This window comes from Lepidochelys kempii, chromosome 3 (genome assembly GCF_965140285.1).
Source record: "Lepidochelys kempii isolate rLepKem1 chromosome 3, rLepKem1.hap1, whole genome shotgun sequence".
NCBI lineage: Eukaryota > Metazoa > Chordata > Testudines > Cheloniidae > Lepidochelys > Lepidochelys kempii.
This window is the reverse complement of record NC_136382.1, coordinates 67,419,241-67,446,542: the sequence shown is the minus strand read 5'-3', so window position 1 is coordinate 67,446,542 and position 27,302 is coordinate 67,419,241. Positions and strand designations below refer to the sequence as shown.

The 27,302-nt window shown below is 39.6% G+C and overlaps 1 protein-coding gene across 6 annotated transcripts in view; it reads left to right on the top strand.

Annotated features, from left to right (window-relative positions):
- Nucleotides 1–27,302, top strand: part of SNX14 (sorting nexin 14) — a 78,783-nt gene that overhangs the window by 7,038 nt on the left and 44,443 nt on the right. For 3 of the 6 annotated variants that reach the window (XM_073336595.2, XM_073336592.2, XM_073336594.2), the window contains exons 5-14: nt 1,022–1,065; nt 3,844–3,931; nt 14,400–14,484; nt 20,662–20,818; nt 22,473–22,548; nt 23,470–23,514; nt 23,602–23,682; nt 23,843–23,957; nt 25,186–25,341; nt 25,730–25,854. In XM_073336595.2, coding sequence (XP_073192696.1) covers nt 1,022–1,065; nt 3,844–3,931; nt 14,400–14,484; nt 20,662–20,818; nt 22,473–22,548; nt 23,470–23,514; nt 23,602–23,682; nt 23,843–23,957; nt 25,186–25,341; nt 25,730–25,854 — 972 coding nt within the window. Of the gene's footprint in view, nt 1–1,021; nt 1,066–3,843; nt 3,932–14,399; nt 14,485–20,661; nt 20,819–22,472; nt 22,549–23,469; nt 23,683–23,842; nt 23,958–25,185; nt 25,342–25,729; nt 25,855–27,302 lie in introns of all 6 variants that reach the window. The other 3 variants (XM_073336596.2, XM_073336591.2, XM_073336597.2) reach the window with 3 other exon arrangements.

Genomic DNA, 27,302 nt, shown 5'->3' with positions numbered 1-27,302 from the left:
TGTGATATAGTTTTAAATGTCACAAGTTGCATAAAATAAATCTGACTGAAAAATTGCTTACTTGAATGATCTACCAATAATATATTTACAGTGTAGGTTTACTTACCTCTTGATCAATGCACTTGTGAGATGCTTTGTGGCATAAACCATGCTAATGTGTCATTGTGAAAGAGAGCTGATCAGAGATGTCTGTAGCCAGCATCACAAAAGACAGTGGTGTACCTGGTTCAGAACTCCTATCATAAATTTATCATTAGTTCTTTGGGTTTTTTTTAATTCTTGGTTCCATGTTCTTAAAGAATAGACCTAAGGGATAATGCTTTACTTTCTTGGGCAGGAGGGGAGGGATGGTTCTTTCACCTGTCAGTCCAATTCATCCCTCCATCAGTTTGATTGACAAGCACCCTATAAGCTATCATATTGTCTAGCATTGTCAGACTGGGCCCTTGAGGCAATCCAGAACACAGCAGCAGCATGGCAGGGTATGTTCTCTATCACCTGGGATCAGTTCCTCATCTCGGAGACAGATATCATCTTGGTCATCTGATCACTGCTTTCTAAGACTCTCCTCTTATGGGTTGCACATTAACTTTCCAAGGTCTTGCTTTCTTTCAGTTGGTCCCCAGGCTCACTGCTCTGGCTTGGTATTGAGTGCTTCATCCCTAGACCTGTACTCTCATAGTTCCTCTTCCTGGCAGCCTTGGTCCCTTCTTTGGAGGCCCACAGAAAGCTTGTCCTACATAGAGCATTTGACTCTATGGCTTTCAGCCTTACAGTGTTTGCTTAGAAATACATTCCTCTTCTCCTTTCCTCTAGATGTCTTCCCTTTTTTTAACATATTCTTCTCTAGCCAGTTCATTTTGTTTCTCCACTTTTAATCTCTTGTTTTAGAGTTATAATGTACACATTGAGTGAGGTTAGAAAAGATGTTTGTGTATTTTTTTTCTTTCAGTTCTTCGAACAAGTATATAGAATAAATAGATCCCTTATTTTGTAATGTGATTGTCTTTTTTCTACACAGGTGCTTGAACTGGTGCTGGAAAATTTTGTTTATCCATGGTACAGGTATGAGTTTTCCACAAATTACTTTTTCTTCTAATAATAACCCTTCATTCAAAGCAGTATAGTGGAAACAGTCCTTTACAAAATACATATTCAGTTTTTGTGTTAAAAATAATAAAATACAAAGACTTTTTTTTTTACTTTCTCAATATAAGTGTTATCACCTTAGTTTGTTTTATATCTTATTAGTTAAGTAGAGTGGATCAATTTGTTCTAAATTTTTAAAATATTACAAAGATTTTTGTGAAATTTGTATTGAAACTATAAAAACACTGTATCTTAGTGAGGCTTTCCTGGAAAAAGACACATTTTTGCTGCAACCATAAGAGGTTCAAAAACTGTAAGAACTTTAAAAATCTTCTTTTATGAGTTATGATTCTAAACTAAAAGTATTCCTCTGACCCGGTATTTCATGTAGTGTCTTAATCTAAAAATAAACGTTTTTATCCTTTTTTTTTTAAAAAAAAAAAGGAAAATACATTCAAAATATGAGCTAAGGCTTTGACCCTGCAAAGATTCTACACATGCTTAATTTTAAGACTGTGAATAGTTCTGTTAAACTCAAATGAGACTATTCACATACTTAAAGTTAAGCATGAGTGTGAATAAGTCTTTGCAAGACTGGGGCCTATATGGGTTTCTTGTGTTTTGTTTTTTTAACTTAAAGGCATATTACTCTAAGCACTTTGAAGGAAAATAACTTAAATATTTCAATTCTTGGTGCATATTAATGCCATGATGTAAGATTATTTTAATTTCTAAAACAAATAAAACACTGGATTTACCTAATTCAACTCTGAATTTGACTTTCCCCTTCTTAAAGGTGATGTTCATTAAAAGAATCAGTCAGCTACTCTCATCTTTTATTTTACGTTGTCAGTCTTACCCACTGGAAGTTCAGAATTTTTTTACAGGGTGTTCTATTTATCTCATTTATTTTTAAATATGACTGAAGTCTGCATGTCTCTGTTTAGTTATGCCTTTGCTTTGGGTGTGTCAATATTGGTTTGAATATACTGAACAAAGCTATACACTTATCTGCAGGACAACAGAGGGAGCCCAAACACTGTGGTGTACATCACCAAATGGATAATCTTTGGGTGTTTATTAGCTGACTAAACTTTCAAGTATATGAAATCCAGAGGACATTTTGCAGAGCTCCTTTTAAATAAAATAAAATTTAAGGAGGCCATATAGGTGGCTGTCTTTAATATTTTATAATTTAAAATCGGTGGAGAATCTATGGGCATTGTATCTTTTATGTTACGTCAGACTGACAGAGAGAACTTAGATTGAAGATATTACATTTAAGAATCACAGGTTCCAAAAAAAAAGTTCTTATGTGATCATGTTGTGCTTAGCACAGTGGGGTCCTGGTCATAACTGGGTCCTCTGAACACCTTAGCATTGTGATAATAAAAAGAAGTGAACTAGCACTTCGGGGTGGGGGAAAATTTATGAAGTTATGGTTTATTGCTTAAAGTCTTGGGGCAATATACAAAAATTCTTATTTTTACTTAAAGGCAAATCTTCTTAGCATGTTTGACTGTCTTTAGGGCAGAATTTGTCTAATGTTCTAGGATTTTTTTCTCTTCCCGTTCCAGTCTTTCATCCCTTCTCTCGGTTTGCATCTTTGGGGAAATCCATTTGTCCCAAACAGGAAAATGAGGCCCTCAGAAGACACAGCTTTGTAGGAAGGGGCAGATTGCAATGATGGGACAGGTTTGGGATCTCTTTCTGTCCCAGGCTAGAGCAGCTGGACCAGAGTTTAGGGTGGGAAAGGACTCTGGGATGATATCTTCCTGTCAAGGGAAAGGAGCACAGACTTCCTTGACACCAGCTAGACCCTTTTAGGCAGGAAAAATGGGAACTGGGCACAAGAGGATTTTTCCTTTGCCTCACCAGCTGATGCCATCTTCTACCATCATGCATATTTTGTATATTAGAGCTCTAACATGCTTTTCCCTACTTGGGAGGGCAATAGGATGATATACTTTTGGTCAATTTTTAACAAATGAGAATTCCAAAAAATGCTGTACTACAGGTAACATGCATATTGTATTATAATTAGAGCTAGCCAAAAACTTTCTGGTGGGAAAACTTTTGTCAGAAAATGTTGATTCCACACAATCAAAATCTTGTCTCGGAATGTACCAATTTCATCTAATTTTTTACAGGAAATGATCAGAACTATACTATAATATATAAAAGTAGAAACATTTTGACCTTATCAAAACAAAACATTTTGAAATTTCAGAATTTGTCATTAGATAGAAATGCAAAATTTCAACCAGCTCTCCTGATAATATTGAACAGTTACTGCATTTTTCTTCTAAAGCTTTGCAAACATTAATTTAGGCTCACTCTGTCTCACCTAACTGGGTAACTATCTTTTTTTTAACATATGGGGAAAGTGAATTAGAGGTGGTTGTTTGCTCAAAATTATTCAGTTAGTTAGTATTAGAACAGGAATTAGAACATAATTCCTGGCTGTTAGTCTTATGCTCTGACCATGCCTCTCAAGTCACAGCTAATTAGAAGTGCAAATATATCTACTATATTGGGGTGTCTGTATGTTTCTATGCTTGAATAGAGGACCAGTCACCAGCTGGCCTTGCCCACTTTTTGTGCTTTCATTTAGAGTGGAGATAATTCTTATGCTTTCAAGTGCCACCTTTTAATGGTTTTATTCTTTCTTTTGTAAGTGTCAAATGTAACATGGATGGGTTAAAGTTCAAACTAAATATTTTCCTTGGTTTACTTTGTTTTAAAACTTCGCAGGGATGTAACTGATGATGAGTCCTTCGTTGATGAGCTGAGAGTAACATTGAGGTTTTTTGCATCTGTATTAATTCGCAGAATTCACAAGGTAAAAATTGCATGGAGAGAGAACATGATTTTATATGTAAGAAATAGTATCTAATGCCAAAATAAATCTTCTTTCTTTTAATTATGTTACCAAAAGAAACATATTGTACTTTCTATATAGAATTACATTTGACAGTTTCTTCCTCTTTATGCCAGTTTCCTTCCTCTGAAACTTATCTCCCATGGTACTCTTGGCCACAGCCCAATCCTATAGAATCCTTGCAAATTAAAGTCTTTGTTCCTGCTGTTTTAGTAGTGCTTTGTGTTGGCACAAGACTATCTTCTATGTTGCATTGGCTGTTTCTAAGGTGATTCATTTGAAGGGAGTAGAGAGAAGTACTAGATATTGGGGAGCTGTAGTTCTTGTAGCTACCACCTGGTTCTCCATCTGTGCTTTGGTTCTTTGAAGATACTTTTATACTTGGTAAGAGGATAACTGCTTCAAATAGCTCACTCTGAGAATCCCAGTAGATGTGACTTGTGTGGAGAAGGGACTATGCTAACTTGGAGTCATTTGATATAAGTGTTAAGTAAAATTGTGTGATGGGGGTATGTTGCTGGACAAAGACCAACGAACACATACTGTATGTAGGTGCACAGAAACACAGAGGCTTGGACTTCTGTATGGGAGCTCCACCTAAACTGCTCATTCAGAACTTTTTTTTTTTTTAAATTTGAATGATCATCAGTTGGCTTCTGTGATCCTGCTCCCTCTCTTCAGAGCAGGTGGGAGAGCTGGTCTGCAATCAGGAAGGGAAATATTGCCAGGATTTTATAAGATCAGATTTTCCTTGTAATAAGAATAAGAAGTGGAGGTATTACCAGACATGATTGTTCTGTTTTTTGTATTTAACCACAGTAAACGTTTAGTGGATTTTTTTAAAAGAACAGATTTTGGAGTTGGAATACATTAGTGGGGTTTTGAAGAGATCTGCAGGGCTCTTGAAATAGAAATATAAATAGCATCCAGCATTGCCCGATGTTCACAGGCAAGTGTCCTGAGAGGAAGATTATAGGGGTAAAAGGGCTGTACTAGTGACTCAGACATCAGTTTCGAACAAGATGTTTATCCAGGAAGGGGCATGTCATGGCAACTTGTACGTGAATTTAGTTCCTGTAAAAAGTTTGGACTGACCACCCTCTGTCCTTTAAATAGGTACAGTATATGCAAAGGAAACTTTCTGTGGCAATGTGTCTCAGTTCCTGCAAAATGCACTTATCTCTAAGTACCTCTATTCTGCCTACAACAATCAGGAGTGAGAAGCAAGCTCAGTTTCCGTGCCCATTCAGTGCTGGCCCCTCTGCTGACACAGCTACCTAAGGGTGTTATTCCACCTCAATAACAACTATTAATACATTTTATTTCCTGAGCTACGAGGTATACCACACATGCTGCAGTAGCTGGTGAACAACCTGACACAATCCTAGCTGAATATCAGATTTGGATGTCTTGCTTGTTAACATGCTTGTGGTACTACAGATGGTTTAAAAGTTATGGTGGGGAAAGCATAAAGGTTTGTAAGTGAAGCAAATGTTTCAAAATGGAAATGTAGCATAAGTCTTTAAATTTACTTTAGAATTTTAATTCATGTAACTTGAGCATACTTGGGAGTTATTAGTTGACTTTTTGATCCATTGCTATCATACATGAAAAGATTAAATATGACAGTGATAATACCTTATTATACAGGTAGCTGAAGGAAATGGTTATGTATGAACTGAAATAATCTAGCATAAACATCTTTTAAACGTATCCTTTGTGAATTAGAATAATAAAGATCACCCAAATTCCCCACCTTTCTTGTCAGGAACAAAAGATTTATAATAATTTCAGTCAGGCTTGGCTGAGAGCAAAAAGATATTTGATCTTTTGTGGCAGTTAAGCTGTGTTAAGTGTTAGATGCTGTGTGGAGAATTGCAGAAGCTTAGCCTATGTCTACACTAGCACTTTTGTCCATGAAATTTTTGTCAGCTGGGGTCTGAAAAAAACACACACCCGCCCCCCCGCCCAATATAAGTTTCACTGATAGTGCTCTCCCGCTGACATAGCTACTGCCACTTGTTAGGGGTGGTTTAATTATGCCAATGGGAGAGCTCTCTCCTGTTGGCAGAGTGGCTACACAGGAGACCTTACAGTGGCATAGCTGCAGCAGTACAGCTGTGCTGCTGTAAGGTCTTTAGTGTAGACATAGCTTTAGTAGGTACAGGAGTTTAATCAAAACACATTCCCCTTTATACATGATTAGTTCATAAATTTTGTATTAAGGTTGTATCTGATGTAGTATCATTAAACTTATTTTCTGTGTTTTTTTGCGCAAAGTTTTGCGAATATCTCTAAATAACACACAATTAGATGTCGTCGTGATAGCTTGAGCTGTATGAATTCTGCAGGGGAGGTGGAGTCTGTGTGCGTGAGTGAGATGACAGAATAATAGGTCTTGGAGCTCACAAAAGTGTAATTCAGAGTGACAGGGTGAGTGAAGTAATATGTTTTATTGGACCAACTTCTGCTGGTGAGAGACACGCTTTTGAGTCACGCACAGCTCTTCTTCAGGTCTGGGGAAAGTACTTGCAGCATCACTGCAAAACGCAAGGTGGAAGAGGTGGTTTAGTTAGCACATATTGTAAGGGACCGTTCAAGGTAGAATGACCCGTTAAAATCTCTGCAGTCATAGGGTAAAAAGAGCCATAAAAGTCCCTGAAATCTAACCATCAGATACTGATCAAACCAGCAGACAGGAGGCACCACTGTAGTCCTCAACTGTGATGACAGTTAACGAGGCTAACCAACAGCACTCTGACACCACCTACTATAAAGAACTCAAAGATGACCCCAGACCACAATTTATCCAGGAATTTAAGGATGATATCCAATCCTTCCTCAAACAACTCAGAGAAACTTTACAAACTCCGCCCCCATGAAACCACCCCAGTGCCCTTCTACATGCTTCCCAAGATACACAAAAAAGGGAACCAAGGCAGACCCATTATATATGACCACGGCACTGTTACTGAAAGTATATCGAGACTCTTAGAAACCACCCTCAAACCACACAAAGGGCCAGCTTTCTCCAGGACACAACTGATTTTTCTCCATAAACTGCAATATTAACAACCTTCCTCAGAACACTGTCCTCACCACTGTGGATGTCATTTCTTATACACCAACATCCCTCACAATGATGCATAGCTGCCTGCCTCAAATACTTGCAAGACAATGGACAACCCTGAGATATTCACTCCAAACACTTCACCAAATTCATCCATTTCATTCTCACCCATAACAGTTTTACGTTCAGCAACAAACATTTTGTCAAAACTATGGGAACAGCCATGAGTACTAGGGTGGCTCCTCAATATGCCAAACTCATCATGGGCCAATTTGAAGAATTTCTGAACAAATACCTGAGATACGTTGATGATATTTTCATCCTCTGGACAGATAGCTTAAACTCACTCATAGATTTCCATCACAACTTCAACAACCATCACCTGTCCATTGAAGGCTCTCTGGAACACTCCTACACGAGCATCAACTTTCTGAACATAACAGTTAGTTTCAGCAATAAAACCCTACAGACAACCATATCCAAGAAACCCATGGATCACCATGCCTACCTTCATAGATCCAGTAACCAACCCAAACAGCAAGAAAACTGTTTATCTACAGCCAGGCACTCAGAGACCACAGAATATGCTCCAAGGGGAAAGTCCAGGATATACACCTTAACACATTTAAAACTGCCTACACCAAACAAGGACACTCCACCAGAGAAGTAGATTGCATCATAGAACAGTCCACTGAAATACCAAAAGAGAACCAGCTTCAACACAGAAATAAAACCCCCTCTGACCATTCACCCCTAGCCGTCACATACCATCCCACACTGGAACCCATAAGGGATACCATCAAACTACTATAACCCATACTCAATGGGGACCCTATCCTGACAGAAATTTTTCCTGAACCCCCTCTGTTGGCCTTCAAACAACCCCTCAACTTCTCTAAGCTAAATCAACAAAAGCAAGCTCCATACAGACCAGGACACACCAACTCAAAGTGGCACCAGACCCTGCCAGAACATTGGATGCGAAATCTACAGACATATATCCTCTGCTACAGTGATCAACATCCCCAACGCACCTTTCAGGATCCATGCCTATCACAACGTGTAGTGTACCTCATCCAATGGACTAAATGCCCCAATAACAACTATGTGAGTGAAACCAGATACAGTAATCGCTATGCTTTTGAGTAAACTCCTTTAGGAAAATGATAAAGGACAAAAATGCCCTCTCACATGTGGATGAACACTTTTCACAAAGCGATCACTCAATATCTGACATCTCAGTCCTCATCCTAAAAGAAAACCTGCATAACACTTTCAAAAGATGAGCCTGGGAACTTAAATTCATTACTATGCTAGACACTAAAAATCATGGACTAAACAGACACTGGATTTATGGTTTATTACAACAATCTGTAACCCACTAACCTGCTCTTTGTACTATGACTGTAGAGGTGTTAATGGGACACTCTACGTTAAATGGTGCGTTACAATATATGTTATCTACTTATGCTAAACAATCTGTTCCACCTTGCATTTTGCTGGGGGTACCTTTCCCAAACCTGAAGAAGAGCTCTGTGTGGCTTGAGAGCTTGTGTCTCTCACCAACAGTTGGTCCAATAAAACGTATTACCTCACTCACCTTATCTCTCTAATCTCCTGGGACTGACAGGGCTACAACTACACTGCATGTAATTCAGAGTGTGAAAATTTACATATATGGAAGTGGACAGACTGGAGTGGTGGTTTTGTGATGTGTAGATCACTGAATGTACTGGGTTTAGAAACTGACTTGGTAAGCAACTTACAAAGAAAATTGTCAAATTCCTTCCTCTGTAACAATCTACTTTTAATGCCTCAATAGTCAGGTGAAAATGATCTGTGACATAGAACTCATTTCCTTCTTGAAAGGTTTCAGGTGTACTGTAATGCTTCTTATGGACTTATTTTGGACTTATTTTGGGGGGAAGGAGGGAGAATACAATACATTGTGAAAGGTGGCAGATTTACATTTCTTTTCTAAGGCCTTGTCTACACTACATGGTTATATCAACAAAACAGTGGAGGTGTACATACTGAAATGTTCATCCTGTCAGTGTAACTCCCCTGCTTTGCCAACTTAATAAAACCATCTTGACAAACAGCATAGAGCTTTTTGCGATGTAGTATCAGTGTAGACACCTCACTTGGTGATGTTGCCCTAATTGGCCTCCAGGAGGTATTCCACTATGCCCAACATGACTGCTCTGGTCAGCAGTTTGAACTCTGCTGCCCTGAAGTTACATAGGTAACTATGTAACTATGCCCCTCCCCTGTCTAAAGGTTTGGGAGTTTTTGAAATTCTTCTCCCTGTTTGCTTGGCACAGTTGACACAGCATCTTCACAGCTGACCAGGCCAGCTTTACTCAGCAGACGTGCTCCCGCATGGAGCACACCGGAGCTGTTTGATCTGCTGAGTATACAGAGAGAGAAGGTTGTGCAGTTGCAGCTTTGCACCAGCTGTAGGAATTTCAATACCTATGGGCTGATTGCTGGTGGCATGCAAGAGAAGGGGCACGAAAGGGACGAGCAGCAGTGTCGTGCTAAAATCAAGGCACTGAGGCAGGTGTACCAGAGGGCAAGGGAGGCCAACTGTCGCTCTGGTGAGGAGCCGAAGACATGCTGCTTCTATTAGTAGCTGCATACCATCCTCAGCAGTGACCCCACCTTCCCCACCAAGAGGCCCGTGGATACTTAACAGGGACTGGAGGAAGCAGCCCGTGGACTCAACCCTAATGAGGAAGTGGTGGATGATGTGGAGCCCACGGCAGGCTTATCTGGTGGCGTGGAGAGTCAGGACCTCTTTTCCACTCCAGAGGGGTCTAGCCAGTCCCTGCACTCTGGAGGCAGGAGAGGGGAGCTTTGGTAAGTGTGCATTTTGCTTTGATATTGCACAGTGAGAGGAGATTGAGCTCTCATGTACTTCGTTATATGGTAGAAGAGGGATAAGAGACAGAAATTAATAACAGAGCCTGTCCATCTAGGCAGTGGAGCCATGGTGGAAAATTTTGTTAATGTACATGGGGATGTCTGAGGAATCCTCCATAGTGATCTCTAGGAAACTTTCCTGTAGGTATTCTGCAATCCTCTGCCGAAGGCTCCTTGGGAGAGCTGCCTTGTTTCTGCCCCCACTGTAGGAAACTTTGCCGCGCCACCCAGCAATTATTTCTGCAGGGACTAGAGTGGCACACAGGTGAGCAGTACACGGAGTCAGTCTGAAGCCACACGCATGCAGGAGATGCTCCCTTACATCTTGGATTGCCCTTAGGAGAGAGATATCAGGTTTGATTACCCTAGCCTGTGGAAAAGGATACCGGTATTCAGAATAGGCTCTCTAGTCATTTAGTGCCCCCCTTCCCAAACCACTGTTTGTCCCTTTCCCCTTGCCAATTGCCCCTTTCTCTGCCAACTAACCATAATTGAGACTTGTGGAGACCTGTGTGCTAGCGGAGGGATAGTGAGAAATAGGTGTTATTTTTGTGATTCATAGCTGTGAGTGCACTTGCAATATTATCTCTTTTCATTGTTTGTTTGCTTTCTGCAGATGTGCCTTTGAGAACACTCCTCTATACCGGCAGAGCACCTCCATCAGATAAAGTGCCAACCCAGAAGGAGTATGTGTTTGGCCAAGCGCTGCAGTCAACAGTTTCAGCACAGAGTGAAACTAGAGCGTGGAGGGAGACAATGAAAGACTGAGGGCTGGGTAGACAGGAAAGGACATAGGGGCCGGGGCGGATGACAAAGCATCTCAAGGACCAGACAGAGATGTTGAAGTCCCTCATTAGCCTGCAATCACAACAAATCTGTGCCCGACTCCCCCTTCAGCCACTACAGAACTCCTGTCCATGCCCTTCCCAAACTCCCCCACTGCATTCATTGTGTGTTCCCAGTCCCGCACAGTACCTGTGCACTCCATGTCTGGAGTTTACCAATGAAAGCTGGAGTTAAACCCAGCTGTGAGAGCCCTAACCGTGAGACTGTTCTTTGTCATGTCCCCTGTTTGACCAAACATTTGTTTGATCCTGTTATTAAACTTGAGTCTTTTTGAAATTAAATGTCTTTATTTGTGAAATGCATAGATAAATACGTAAATCATTCAGTGCTGACATTGAAACACATTGGCTATAGGTAAAAATATGTGCTCCTTGCAATTATTGTTCAAGAAGCAAGCATGACGCAGGTAATTCATGGTGGCAAGTAAACATTGCCTGGCCGAATGCATTCTATATGGACACATTACTGGGAATTGTTGTCAAAATGCTCCTTCGAAGCACCCCTGATTTGAATAACCTCCCAGTATGCCCTTCTAATTGCCCCTGTATTGGATGCTCAAAATCAGCAGCCAGCTGATCAGCCTCATAGCACACCCCTGGGGAAACTTTCCCCCTTTGATTCGCAAATATTATAGAGTACAGCAGGCCACAATGACCATCGCAATATTTTCCTCACAGAGGTCTAGCCGGCCAAAAAGACAATACCAGCAACCTTTTAATCGGTCAAAGGCACATTCAATGGTCATTTGGCACCTGCTTGTTGTTGAAGTGCTCCTTGCCGCTGTCTAGGTTCCCAGTGGTAAGGCTTCATGAGCCTCGGGAGCAAGGGATATGTGGGGTCTCCAAGGATTGCTGTGGGCATTTGCATGTTCCCCATTGGAATCTTCTGGTCTGGAAAGAAAGTCCCAGCATGCAGCTTTCTATACAGTCCAGTGTTCCAAAAGATGTGTGTATCATGCACCTTCCCTGATCACCTGGCATTAATGTCAGTGAAACGGCCTCAGTGATCCACGAGTGCCTGCAAGACCATGGAGAAGTAGCCCTTTTGGTTGTTGTACTCCATTGCAAGATGGTTGGGATATGTGTTCTATCTCTCCCACTGTTGCAGTTAGGTAATCGCATTGCCTCAAAGCAATGTTATTTTCTGGACATTACCGAGAGTCTCAGTCCTTCGTAGCAGGAGGTGATTAATGGCCCTGTACACTTGCATCACTGCAGCCCCCATGGTGGACTTTCTAACTCCAAACTGATTCACGACTGACTGGTAGCAGACTGGAGTTGCCATCTTCCACACATGGATCGCCACTCACTTTTCCACAGTGAGGGCAGCTCTCATTCTGGTGTCCTTGCACTGCAGCGCTGGGGCGAGCACCGCACGGTTCCAGGAAGGTGGCTTTGCACATCTGAAAGTTCTACAGCCACTGCTTCTCATCCCATACATGCACCATGATGCAATGCCACTGCTCAGTGCTTGTTTCCTAAATCCAGTGCTGGTTGTCCACTATGGCAAGCTGGTCCATGAATGTCAGCAGCAATAATGAATGATTCATTTCCATGGCAGGCAGCAGGGTGGGCATCTGTTTCACAGCTCATGAAATGCTGTAGGACCAGCCGTGTTGTGTTCATAACACTTATCACCACAATGGTCAGAAGCTCAGGATCCATGCTGACAGGCAGAGTTGGAGGTCTATTGAAAAACAGCGTGAAACAAAGAAGGAATCCATGGAATGATGGGACGGAAAGAACTGCATCACGGGGCAGCAAGCACATTCCAGTGATGCACTGCCATCTGTTTGCAGAGCTCCCAGCAGCAGAGGATGACAGAGGGTAGCGAGTTGCACAGTGGGCTAGCTACCCGTAATTCAACACTTTCTCTGTCAATGCAAGAGCAACCACTGTAGACATGCTCAGCTGACACAAGGAGCATTGTGTGGACATGCTCCACTGATGTTATTAAAGTGATTTATGATTGTTGACAGAACTTAAGTTGATTTAAAGCTCTAGTGTAGTTGTGGCCTCAGTTATCTTTTGAAGTGCTGTGCCTTAGTTGATAAGTCTTTGCTTGTTTTTAATTGCTTGGAATAAATATGTCTAAATCTCAGATTAAATGTATTTAAACACGAGTTAAAATGGGTGAAGACAATAAGGACAAATCCCATCCATTACATTTTATTTATTTTTGTTTAGCTTAGACTTTGTACTGTAAAATCGTCTTGGTTTGAAATGTCAGGAGAAAGGTAGCGCTCATTGCCGCCCCCAAACCCCACCGCCCCTTTATTGACTCTCCTAAATGCTTTTCTTTTTGTGCATGAGGAGGGCTGGACTCGGCACTCTGGAACTCTGTGGCTGGTTGGCTTGAGGAACTTGAATGAGTGACACAGGATACCCTCTGCTTGTGGACTGAGTATGGCCGTCGCTTTGCTCTTGGTCCTTGTTGGCCTTAATGCTCAGGAGCCAAAGCTGGAGAGTGCGTATTGCCTTGATAGTGGCCAGAACAGCCCTTGTGGAATAGAACTTGAGGTTTCATTTAAATTGATTCTAAAATGATTGAGTTAAGATTTATTATTACTACAGATGTATACTTCAACAGATTTCCATTTTGACAGTAAATATGCTAAAGATGTTTAGGATGTTTGTCGGATACTCTAAATGCAGTAGAACCCCAAATTTATAAACAGCAATCATAATGAACAACCAGTTAAGTGAACCATTTTTATCCCCCAAAGAAAAAATCAATGATTTATTTCACTAGTTACTACAGGACACTACAGTACAGTATGTACCTACAGTACTGTATGACAAGACTTGGAGGGATTCGATTTTTATCGAGAAATATTGGTAAACATTGATTTCACGATATACAAACTGCTGAAAAAGTATTCCATCAATAATAGAAAAGTGCAGATTGGTAAAGTAAGAAATGTTCCTTGAGAACTTATTAAAGTTTATTTAAGGATATTTACTTTGTATATTTTGACGTGTGATGTTGACAATTCATGATTTTTAACAAATAAAAAGCTTTAACTTGTTGAATCTCAACATTTGCTGTCATTAAATAATTGTCTGATCTTTCTCCATTGTCTGAATGCCTCCCGTAAGTTCCAGCAACTGTGAAAATTTCAATAAATTAAAAAAAATGCTCAAAATTGAACTTTGATATTGAAATTACAAAATAAAATAAAATTGAATTCTGCCAAGCCTATGTATGATCGTAATATGCACACTACATACATTTTTTACCATTTATGTACATTATCATTGAACGAGTAAATTAACTTTTGCACCTTATCTACTACAACTAACTTTGAAAAGCTCAATATTTTGATTTTTTTAATGTTATGAACTTTAGTCCCCAAATGGTTCATAAAATAGGAATTCTACGGTATTAACTAGTAATTGTAAGTACCTTGCTTTCCCATGAAAATGAGCATGCTGTCAATTACTGTGGTTACTTTTGATAAAAACAAATCTTACTTTTTTGAATAGATTATTTTACTAATAAATTGCATTAACATACTTTTGATAGTAATCTATTTTAATAACTTTGGGAGAATTGGTTTTTTCCTTAATTTAAAATTTATTCTTTTAGGTGGACATTCCATCTGTTATAACAAAGAAAATGCTAAAGGCAGCAATGAAACACATAGAAGTCATAGTTAAAGCCAGGCAGAAAGGTACTGTGAAACATTTGTATGTATGTTAATGTTTTGTAGATTTAAAATGGTTTGTAAGTTTAAAATGCTAAGCCTAAAACTTTTGATGCTTCACATTTGCCAGTACTTTGGCTAATCTGTTCATTCTCAAATCTACTGTTGCCTTCATTTTTTAAAAAACTCCATCACTCTGTCTGCTGTGGTGCTTGTCTGGGGATAGAGGGCCAAACCTGGGCAAGGACTGAATGCAGACAGTTTTTGTTCGATTTAGCAGAACATAAGAATGGCCATGCTGGGTCAGACTAAAGGTCCATCCAGCCCAGTATCCTGTCTACCGACAGTGGCCAATGCCGAGTGCCCCAGAAGGAGTGAACCTAACAGGTAATGATCAAGTGATCTCTCTCCTGCCATCCATCTCCACTCTGTGACAAACAGAGGCTACGGACACCATTCCTTGCCCATCCTGGCTAATAGCCATTAATGGACTTAACGTCCATGAATTTATCCAGTTCTCTCTCAAACCCTGTTATAGTCCTAGCCTTCACAACTTTCTCAGGCAGGGAGTTCCACAGGTTGACACTGCACTGAGTGAAGAACTTCCTTTTATTTGTTTTAAACCTGCTACCCATTAATTTCATTTGGTGGCCCCTAGTTCTTATATTATGGGAACGAGTAAATAACTTTTACTCATTCACTTTCTCCACACCACTCATGATTTTATATACCTCTATCATATCCCTCCTGAGTCTCCTCTCTTCCAAGCTGAAAAGTCCTAGCCTCTTTAATCTCTCCTCATATGGGACCCGTTCCAAATGCCTAATCATTTTGGTTGCCCTTTTCTGAACCTTTTCCAATGCCAGTATATCTTTTTTGAGATGAGGGGACCACATCTGTCCACAGTATTCAAGATGTGGGTGTACCATGGATTTATATAAGGGCAATAAGATATTCTCTGTCCCTTTTTTAATGATTCCTAACATCCCGTTTTCTTTTTTGACTGCTGCTGCACACTGCGTGGACATCTTCAGAGAACTATCCATGATGACTCCAAGATCTTTCTCCTGATTAGTTGTAGCTAAATTAGTCCCCATCATATTGTATGTATAGTTGGGGTGGTTTTTTCCAATGTGCATTACTTTACATTTATCCACATTAAATTTCATTTGTCATTTTGTTGCCCAATCACTTAGTTTTGTGAGATCTTTTTGAAGTTCTTCACAGTCTGCGTTGGTCTTGACTATCTCGAGCAGTTTAGTATCATCTACAAACTTTGCCACCTCACCGTTTACCCCTTTCTCCAGATCATTTATGAATAAGTTTGAATAGGATTGGTCCTAGGACTGACCCTTGGGGAACACCACTAGTTACCACTCTCCATTCTGAAAATTTACCATTTATTCCTACCCTTTGTTCCCTGTCTCCTAACAAGTTCTCAGTCCATGAAAGGATCTTCCCTCTTATCCCATGACAATTTACGTAAGAGCCTTTGGTGAGGGACCTTGTCAAAGGCTTTCTGGAAATCTAAGTACACTATATCCCCTGGATTCCCCCTTGTCCACATGTTTGTTTGACCCCCTCAAAGAACTCTTAACAGATTAGTAAGACATGATCTTCCTTTACAGAAATCATGTTGACTTTTGCGCAACAATTTATGTTCTTCTATGTGTTTGACAATTTTATTCTTTACTATTGTTTCAACTAATTTGCCCGGTACTGACGTTAGACTTACCGGTCTGTAATTGCCGGGATCACCTCTAGAGCCCTTCTTAAATATTGGCGTTATGTTAGCTATTTTCCAGTCATTGGGTACCATAGCTGATTTAAAGGACAGGTTACAAACCATAGTTAATATTTCCGTAATTTCACATTTGAGTTCTTTCAGAACTCTTGGGTGAATGCCATCTGGTCCCGGTGACTTGTTACTGTTAAGTTTCTCAATTAATTCCAAAACCTCCTCTAGTGACACTTCAATCTGTGACAATTCCTCAGATTTGTTACCTACGAAAGACGATTACGTTTGGGAATCTCCCTAACATCGTCAGCCGTGAAGACTGAAGCAAAGAATTCGTTTAGTTTCTCTGCGATGACTTTATCGTCTTTAAGTGCTCCTTTAGTATCTCGATTGTCTAGGGGCCCCACTGGTTGTTTAGCAGGCTTCCTGCTTCTGATGTACTTAAAAAACATTTTATTACCTTTTGAGTTTTTGGCTAGCTGTTCTTCAAGCTCCTTTTTGGCTTTTCTTACATTTTTGCATTTAATTTGTCAGTGCTTATGTTCCTTTCTATTTACCTCACTAGGATTTGACTTCCACTTTTAAAAGATGCCTTTTTATCTCTCACTGCTTCTTTTACATGGTGGTTAAACCACGGTGGCTCTTTTTTAGTTTTTACTGTGTATTTTAATTTGGGGTATACATTTAGGTTGAGCCTCTATTATGGAGTCTTTGAAAAGTGTCCATGCAGCTTGTAGGGATTTCACTCTAGTCACTGTACCTTTTAATTTCTGTTTAACTAACCTCCTCATTTTTGCATAGTTCTCCTTTCTGAAATTAAATGCCACAGTGCTGGGCTGTTGAGGTGTCCTTCCCACCACAGGAATGTTAAATATTATTATATTATGGTCACTATTTCCAAGGTTATAGTTACAGATCCTGTGCTCCACTCAGGACTAGATCGAGAGTTGCTTCTCCCCTTGTGGGTTCCTGTACCAGCTGCTCCAAGAAGCAGTCATTTAAAGTATCGAGAAATTTTGTCTCTACATTTTGTCCTGAGGTGACGTGTTACCCAGTCAATATGGGGATAATTGAAATCCCCCACTGTTATTGAGTTCTTTACTTTGATAGCCTCTCTGATTTTCCTTAGCATTTCATCGTCACTATCACTGTCCTGGTCAGGTGGTCGATAATAGATTCCTACTGTTATATTCTTATTAGAGCATGGAATTATTATCCCTAGAGATTCTATGGAGCATGTGGATTCATTTAAGATTTTTATTTCATTTAGTTAATTTAGAAAACTGGTCTTTTTTTCCTGGAGTGTGGAGCAGGACTGTGTTTCCTGTTCAGTTCAGAGCAAAATATAGATATTTTTCTTAAGACATTCCAGATGAGCAACAATAAATGAAAGGATGCATGTGTATGTGAATATATTATTTAACTGAAATAAACTGTTCTATAACTTACTAGCTAAACTAAAATGAAACTATAATTAAATAACTGCAAACTGTGCTAATTTTATAGCTAGTGTGAAGTGACATCCATAATTTATTAAATGTAGCCAATCCAAGTATGTGACTTATAATGCATAGGCAGCCTTAACTTTGCCCTGTGAGTGTATGCATTGAAATACAGTCTGTACTTAGTCAAATTTCTGCCGGACTTCAGGCCTCAATGTGCAGGTTAGACGGCGCCTAGTGAACGAACGGGGAAGTTCTTGGGGTAAAAAACTGTTTTAATATCCTTGTTGTTCAACATGTGACATGTATGTTCCTTCCCCTCCCCCCTGCACCTTAGCTACTGCACACCATCCAACACCTGCCTTGAATAAGGAACTTTTTCTTCAGGATTTTGCTGAATTTATTGTCACCCCTGCGACGTTAGCAAGTATTGTACCTCTGTTCTGCATCTCTAAAATGAGGATAGAGAGGCTGTTTCTTGCCCGTGGTGTCACACACAATCTATAGCAGAGGCAGGACTAGAACTAGAATCCGGGGTCCTAGTCCAGTGTCTTAACAGCACCACCATTCTTCATCTCCACCAGGTTCTTGTCTCATTCGCCACAGATTGTATATCTGTTGGAGTGAATGGGGTAGGATGCTTTGGACCCGGACCCAGTCACTGTGCAAATTTACCACATCACCATCCAGCGTGTGCACTGAGGCTCTGATTCAGCAAGGTACTTAAGAATGTGCTTAACTTTAAGCATGTGAGTAGTGCTGTTGAAGCTGGTGGGACTACTTACATGCTTGAAGTTAAGTAGGCCTACTTGCTGAATTGGGGCCTAAATAAAGCACGGGTTCTGCAGAAAAAGTAATATGTAATCACTTTATGCAATACAACAGTCTTTTTAGTAATCAAAAGGGAATAGAGTTAAGGTGGCAGAGGCAACCTTAACTTCATCCATTCCTGAGTTTTCAGTGCTTTGCTTTGCAATCTTGACGTTCTCTTAACTGTAGTCTTTATGTATGGAATTTCCTATGCTCTTTAAAAAGAAAAATGAAAACTCTGCCACATCTGGCTATTTGCTTGGAAGCAGTAGAATGCTCTGTGCAGCACAGTGGTGTAATCAGTGTGACTGAGACCTTTGCCTCGTTCTTTATGCACCAGTCCATAGCCTGTGGAAGAAGACAGGACCATGGAGCCTTGCCTTCTTTCATATGCCCATTCTCAGATTATATTCCACAATCCTTTGTCTATTAAATCTGCAATTTCACTCCACTTCATTTAAGGATGAGTATGTCCATTGGAATCCTGACAATTCCTTCAATGGAAATTTCCATTCGGGTTGTGTACTCTATTTTGCGGAGTGTCAATGGAACTTTGGGAGCCTGCATGAGGTATAATTTAGACAAATCAAATCTAACTTTCACCAAGCAATGAAAGGTACATCTTGTGGTGCTATCATAGTAAATTTAAAGTGTCCATGGCCACTTGCTAAGGTGCTAACGCTGTTCAGAAAAAAAATTGCAAACATTTTTCTTACCAGAAGAGCTGCATTTTTTCACTTCTGTGCTTGTAAATGGCATATTGTGGGTGGGTTTTTTTTGAGATTTTTCGCGAAAAATATTGCTACCTGACTGAGAGCAGATATACCCAATTTCAGCTGTAATTGTGAAATTAGGAAATGTGTAAATAGCTGAAAATAACTCCTTGTAACGTGAAGGTTTCCTAAGCCTTCCCCAGAGGTGTTGCTATATACACCACCATGGTTCAGAGATCTGGACTTCAAGCCTTGCCTTGGTTCCAGTTCTCTTTTGGCCTCTTCCCATTGTTTTCTTTTTCCTCTTTCTACACCCTTCATGTCCGAGGTCTCTTTCTCTCCCTTTTTCTTCCAACTTTTTCCTCTCCTCTATTTCAGATCGCTCCCTGCTATCTCCTATGGTGACTCCTTATTTATAGTTTCCAGAGTGTCTCTCCTCCTGCTGCTTTCAGCAATGCCAGTTAGCTAAATCTCATCAGGTGGTATAAGGATCTATAATAATTGACTCACTTTCAGAATTTGTTAACTGAGATTTATTTTGTATACAGATTCTAGTAAACTAAATACACCTATCTGTAGCCCTCTAATTCATAGGTTCTGTTCTGCAATTAATTCATTTTTAGTGTATTTCTTGGCATAGGGCCTATGTTGAATTAACTCACACCTTGTTGTGCTGATTTACTACAACCCAGGCCTTGCCCTTAAAGTGATTTAAAGGGATTATAAAATGTTTATTGCTAATTAAGGTGCAGAGGTTTTACCTGTTGAAAAAAAAGAATACTTTTTTCAAATAGCTACTGATATGTGAATACTTTTTGACCAAATAGTCCCAGGTCAACTTTAATTTAAACACAGTGACAAGCAGCACAAAAGATGTATTGCTTCAATCTTTCTTCCAAAGCAACTTTGGAGTATAAATTAAGTAGGAAACACATTACATAACTATAAAAGTTCTAGTCTCAGATGTTTCCAAATTATATTTAGAGCAAACCAATAAATAAGAGCCTAGCCTTGGAGAGTGAAACTTAGGTAAAAGCAAATGGAAAGAAGCTGTAGTATAGTTAAAAATCAAACAAGGCTTAAGTTGTCCACTAAATGGTAATATTGAATTGGTCCAGTGAAGAAGTTACTATTTTTTACAGAAGAAGGTGGAAATTTTATGTAGGCTTTGAAGTATGGCTCTACTGTGAAAAGACCATGTACAGGTGTCTTTTTCTTATACAGTTGTTGCTTTGTGTGTCTTTGACAACTGTGCATATGTTACATGACATTATCAAGGTAATATTTTTATCAGTGGTTTTCAGTGTGTGGGGGTCTGCAGACTGTTTAAGATTTCCAAAGGAGTCTGCTCCTCCACTTGAAATTTTTTAGGAGTCCGTAGATTGAAAAAAGGTTAAAAACTGCTGTCACATATCGAAGTGGAAAGAAATCTCCTCACCCATTATTTCACAACGGTAGGAAGGAAAAGAGTAGAACATGCTAAACCTTTGTTTTCTTGCAGTGAAAAATTCAGAATTTTTACAGCAAGCTGCTTTAGAAGAATATGGACCAGAGCTCCATGTGGCTTTGAGGAGTCGAAGAGATGAACTTCACTATTTAAGAAAACTTACTGAACTTCTTTTCCCTTATATTCTTCCCCCAAAGGCAACAGACTGCAGGTATCAAATATATTAGAAGTTGTACTATTTACAACAGTTGCATGCCATGTAGCGCTGTAGTTCTTAATGGTGGTAAAGTGGGTAAAGGACAGTGTCAGCCTGAACTTTGAGTTTTTTTTCTGTGTAAGTACCAAGCGTATTAAGTGTAATTTAAAGAGTGAATTCTTATTTAATGTTTTTGTTGATTGTATATTTCTGTACAAAAGAGACTAAGTATCTGTTAACTAGGGAGAAGGGAAAGGAATTGAGATGCAGTAGCAGCACTTGGTCAGTTTCCTTGCTTCTACAGTAGTGATCTTAAGTGAAACTCCGAATACAAAAATATAAAATGAAAGAATAATTTGTTGCTTCCTGGGATCCACGGCAGTGATAGGTTAGTGTGCTTGTTCTAGATGTTGGGTGCCCTGAAGTAGATGAAGCTTATTGGGCTCATAAGGTATTTGGACTGGATAATGCTGTCTCAGGATACTAGTGGTTCTCATAATGCAGGAAACAGCAAAGAAAAGTAGCTGCTTCTCAACAACCTACCCATTTTTACAGTTGGAAATTACCAGTGTCTGTCTTAAAGCTAAAATATGATTTTTGCTGTTCTGTAGGAGTCTCCCATTAGCATTAGTGAGATATGCATGCATCGTGAATTTATGTCCAGTTCCTACACAATGTTGATTTTTGAAAACTGAACTGTAGGGGTGGGAGGTGTTGTTGCAAGCTGGTGACTGGGGGTGGGTGGGCAGCTTGATAGGCATCAGTAGCTGTGCTCGCATAGATAGGTGGCAGCACTGAAGTCTGAGTCATCTACATGCAGTTTTGCACCAATTTAACTGAATATGTTGAAAAACCAATTTAGTTAAATCAGTGGAACCCCTTAATGTGGTGCAGTTACCAGTATAAAATTGCTTATCAGTATAGTGAGTTTTGGTAAATGTTCAACTGGTAGCAGGCTGGCCACTAGCTTGTATTTTCTGAGCTCCATGTGTGGCATCAAACTAGGTCTCTCTTGAAAACTGCCCCCTCCCTCCCCCCTTTCTCCAGACTCATACTACATAGACAGGCCTTTACTCTGTAAGTGGTGCTTGGGTGCATCATCGATGTAGAACAGTGGACCACCTGCTTCACAAGCGCCTCATCTTCAGAACATTTGTTTTAGGTTGTCAGTGTACCATGAAAGGATTTATAGGAAGAATATATAGCAGAGCCCAGCTGAAGAAGTTCAGAATCTACATGATCCTTATCTAGACTTCTTTCATTGGCACAATAGAAAACCTATGTTTCAATACTAAAGAAGGAAGATGGGGTAGTCAGCACAGTCTAAGTATTAAAAACAAGTCAACCTGCGTGTTGAGATAAGGACCTGCTTCCAAACACAAGCATGACCCTTTTTAAAAGGGAGTGCTGAGAATTAAGCAATGAGCTGAGTGAAAAGAGATGTATTTGCCCCTTAGTTTCCATGTGCTGAATCAGTTTAGATATCTTGTGATTCTGAGAGTGAATGTGTGGAGTACTGGAATATCTTTAAAATAACATGTTTTTATTAAATAAGGAAAGACATTTTAGTACAAAAATATTAACTTTACATCTCTCATCCCATTACAAATTATGAATGTAATAACGTGAGTTACTATGAAAACGTAATACATATTTTTTTCCCTTTCAGATCCCTGGCATTGCTTATAAGAGAGATCCTGTCTGGTTCTGTTTTCCTACCCTCCATGGACTTCTTAGCTGACCCGGTGAGATTTTGGAGCAGTAGAAATAATTTTTATTTACTCTATCATTGTGTTCCTTTTTGTCCGATGATGAGGTGCTTTGTGGTGAAACAAGTACTTCACATTGGTTTTATCATTGGTGACTGCTTAATGGTTTACAGAAAGAAAAATAACCCCATACCCAATCCTCTTATTTTTTTGGTGAAGCAGTGTTAATTTGGTTTTAGGGATTATTTGGCTACATTAATAAAAGAAAAATACTTAGGCTAGGTCTACAAACTGATTTTTGTATTTGTTAGAGGTATGATTTATTACCAGAATAGTTATACTTACTAAAGCTGTGTATGCAATAAAGGTACTTACAATGGCACATCTTATAACTATATAAATTAATCCACACTAGAGTTGTACCACTTTATCTATACCGGTATAGTTACAATGTTTGTGTGTGGACAAGGCCTTTCTAAAAGCCACTCCCCATAGATGCAAATTTGTTTACTTCTTGCTTATGTAGATACGTGGTACTGCATTTATAAAGATTGGATAGAAAGTCACTTGTCTGGTCTTTGGTTTTCAATTGGAAGAAAATTTCACAACTGTCTGAATACAGCTTGGCTGCAGGCAAAGATTAGGTGAGCTTGTGGAACTGCCTGTAGTCGGCTGTAACTCACCTGACCTGCACTGGCATTAAAATGCCAAACAGCAGGATGGAGAACTTGTGTCTGTGCATGTCTCATTTGGGAAGTTCATTGACTTAAGAATCTGGATGTAGAGATTATTCAGGTGTCAATTTAGAAGTTGTTAGAACCATCTTTTAATTATTCTGCTTATGTTTGCAATTTTAAGATATAAAAATGGTCAGAATCTTGCTAGAAACTTGGATGGCAATGAAATGATTTTCAGACAGATTGGTTTGTTGTCATTTGTTTGGTTTTTTTCCATTAGGATACTGTCAACCATTTGCTTCTCAAATTCATTGATGATAGCCCAGTGAGTACTGACAAAATGAGAACATTTATAATTGATTCACGCATGTCAGTGTCAATCTTAATCAGTAGGTCAACACTCTTTCTACAGCCTGAAAAAGCAACTGAGCCAGCTGCTTCTTTGATTCCATTCCTGCAGAAATTTGCGGACCCTCGCAATAAAAAACCATCTGTAAGTGAAGAAAACTCTCACTATATACAGATTTTGAATAAGTATTGTATGAGCTGTACATATTACCAGTGCTCTTTTCATTGATTCTATTAGAAAAGGTTTATTTTAATGAAAGCTTGAGAAATATACAAACTAACTGCATTTTCCTCTTCATGTTTAGGTCCTGAAGCTGGAATTGAGGGAGATTAGAGAACAGCAAGACCTTTTGTTTCGCTTCATGAACTTTCTGAAACAGGAAGGGGCAGTACATGTGTTGCAGTTTTGTCTGACCGTAGGTAAGATTACCCTAGTATGCTTAAGTGTACTCATTGAACTTAAACAGTGAGTTTAGGTGTTGGTCCGTTAGTGGATTCTGCAATCAAAGACAGCATCTTAAAGCAAAGGACTGAGCTGAGGTTCTGTGTTCAGTTTTTACTTAGATATTTCCTGACATTTTAATGCTGAACTTAACAACATTAATGTTGCTTCATTGTGGGTTTTTTGCATTTAATTGGATTTCTATTTAGTTGAGAAGACTATTTATTTATTTATTAAAATTTTCATTGCGAGTTTAAAAAAATGCACTTGTCAATTATACAATGTAAAGCCTGGGATATCTTGAATTTCTTTTAAAAGAAAACTATTGTAGTTACCATTGCTACAGTCTCTCTAAAAAGATGTACTGCAGACTATGAAAATTCTGTGAGAATCTCAGTTCTAGCTTATGAAAGTTCTGACTTCTGGGTGTGCCTCCCTTTTTTTGCAGAATGTAAAGGAGGTTGAAACTTGTTCAGCAGCTGTGTCCCTTTTGCCATTTCTTATTCAAATTTTGTTACACAGACAGCTTTCTAAGCACTCATTTGAGAATCAAATGGTAGAGAATGGACAATGGCTGTGGTCTGTAAGCAAGATTTTCAGCAAAGAGGCACAACCAGAAGTCTCAACCAGAAGGGAAATAATGAAAATGTTCATAACCCATAGTCTTCCAAAGGAACATTGTGAATTTTACTGTGGAAGGGAATAATTAGTTTTATTGCAGCTCTTATTTTTATGGATCAATTTATATAACTTTAGATTTAAAACATAAGTATTCATACAACTTAAACTGCATTAGAGATTTTGGTGTTATCAGCTTGGTCATAAATTTTAAAACATTTAAGGTTTTATGTATATCCACATCTGCTGGAAAGGTATCTGAGGGTATACACTGGAGTCTGGAGGTGTGATTGCAGCGGGTGTAGGTGTAACCAAGGCAACTAGCAGCCATTCAAGTATGTACCCAGGTTCCTGCACAGACAGAGCTATCCTGTGCTGCCACCTGCGCTACCCTGGATTCACTGCTCTTGTTACTCCAGCTGCTCTTGATCTAGCTAGATCAAAGCTAGCTCAGGTATGCTGCAATCACATGTCCTGAATGCAGTGTAGACATACCCTGATGGCTGATCTGTGTGCCACTTTAAGGTGCCACCATTTATATTAGCTAAGTTTGATCAACACATGCATTTTCTTTTCTTCACCTTCCAGAGGAATTTAATGACAGAATTTTGCAACCAGAATTATCAGATACTGAAAAAATGTCTCTTCATGAAGAGGTGCAGAAAATCTACAAAACCTATTGTTTGGATGAAAGTATTGACAAAATTAGATTTGATCCTTTTATCGTGGAAGAGATTCAAAGAAGTAAGTTTGAGATTGAAAGGAATGATCAAGAATTTATACTGGAATCTATAAAGCATTCTTTCAGACTAAAAAAAAGTCCTAGTCAATTCAAATAATAAATAACTTTAACTTTAAATTTATCATAACCATACAACCTAATTAACAAACCAAAGATGTGTAAGAATACATATACTCCTATCTCTGGAGTTTCCCTGCCTAATGTTCTCTGTGAATGATAATGTATTTAAATCCTGCTTTACAAAGTACTTTAGTATTCCAATATTTTGGCTGCATCCTGCGTGGATTTATACAGACTAATTTGAGACTGCGACCTGTAAAAATCAGAAAAACTTTATGAACAACAATGGCACATCCAATTAATATTCACAGCAGGATTTTTTTTCTGCAGTTGCTGAAGGTGAATATGTAGATGTTGTGAAACTTCAAACTATGCGATGCCTTTTTGAAGCATATGAACATGTTCTTTCCCTCTTAGAGAATGTCTTTACCCCTATGTTCTGTCACAGTGATGAGGTAAGCATGAAAGACTTGAAGTCTTGCCTTTAAGCACAGTTGTTTCTTTTTTAAAATGGCAATGTAAATGTGACAGCTTAAACAATAGTTTTGCTCCTTGTATGTATTCAAAATTTTATCTATTTAACTGGTAAAAATAGGTGCTTTTATTATCAGGGTAGAGCCAATATAACTGAGGCCTGGTCTACGCTACAAAGTTATGTCGATGTAAGCTGCCTTGTGTTGACCTAGTTTTGTGTTTCTATATTTAAATATGTCTCACCCTGATGTAAATTTCCCATTAGGCCAACATAATAACACTGCCTCCCGGAGCAGAATTGAGCAAAGGTCAATGTACAGAGGTTGATGCAGCACGTGTGTAGATGCTGCATTACCTAGATCGATCCTAACAGCCCTCCAGCAGCTGTTCCACAGTGCCTCACATTGACTGCTGTGGTCACCGTTATGAACTCCACTACCCACAGGTCACCAGGACCAGACGCTCCCCCCTCCTTGTTTAAAACCCCATGAATTTTTGGAACTCCTTTTCCTGACTGTCCGGCTTGGCAATCACATTTAGCAACTCTCCATATTGAGTGTAACTGCCCAGTTGACCATGTCAGCTGCACGCTCCAGACGTGCTCCTCTCTGGAGTGGACAGAAGATATTGGCTCTCTTGGGCCTGTAGGGACAAAAGGCTGTGCTGGCACAGCTCTGAACCAGCCATAGAAGCATGGACATCTCTGAGCAGATGGCTCGAGGGATGCAGGAGGAGGGTATGACAAGGACCAGCAGCCGTGCTATCTGAAAACCAAGGAGCTGTGGCAGACATACCAGAAGGCCAGGGAGGCCAACAATCAATCTGGTGCCAAGCCACAGACCTGCTGCTTTTACAAAGAACTGCATGCCATATATGGCGGAGACCCCACTACCACCTAGCACAAAACTCTCAATACGTTCGGGGAACCCAAGTCCCAGGCCTCGGCCATGAACAGCGAGGAGGAGGAGGAGGTGGGACAGGTGACTGGGGGATCCACCGCAGTCCTGCCATTTTAGCATGGGCAAACCTGATGCAAGGGAAGGAACCTCAGGTAAGTGTGTGGTTTTTTTTTTTCATTTTTTCATTACAGAAATGCCACCCCCATTTTCCCCCTCTGCTCCTCCGACCCCCCCGTAGAATAGGAGGACATGGCTTTTGACTTTTGATTAATTTACTTGTGCTAGAAGAGGTAACGGAACAACCAAGAGAGGTAGAGTTGCTATCTGCTTTTTATTTCTCGCTAGAGTTAGGCAGGGGGGACCAAGTGGGACAGTTTGTTTATATATGTAGGGATGTTCCTTGAATCCTCTTGAGAGGTCTCAGTGAAACTTTCATGGAGGTACTCTGCAGTCCTCTGCTTAAGGTTTCTAGGGAGTGACTGCCTTATTTCTTCTTCTGCAATAGGATACTTTCCCATGCCAGTTAGCAA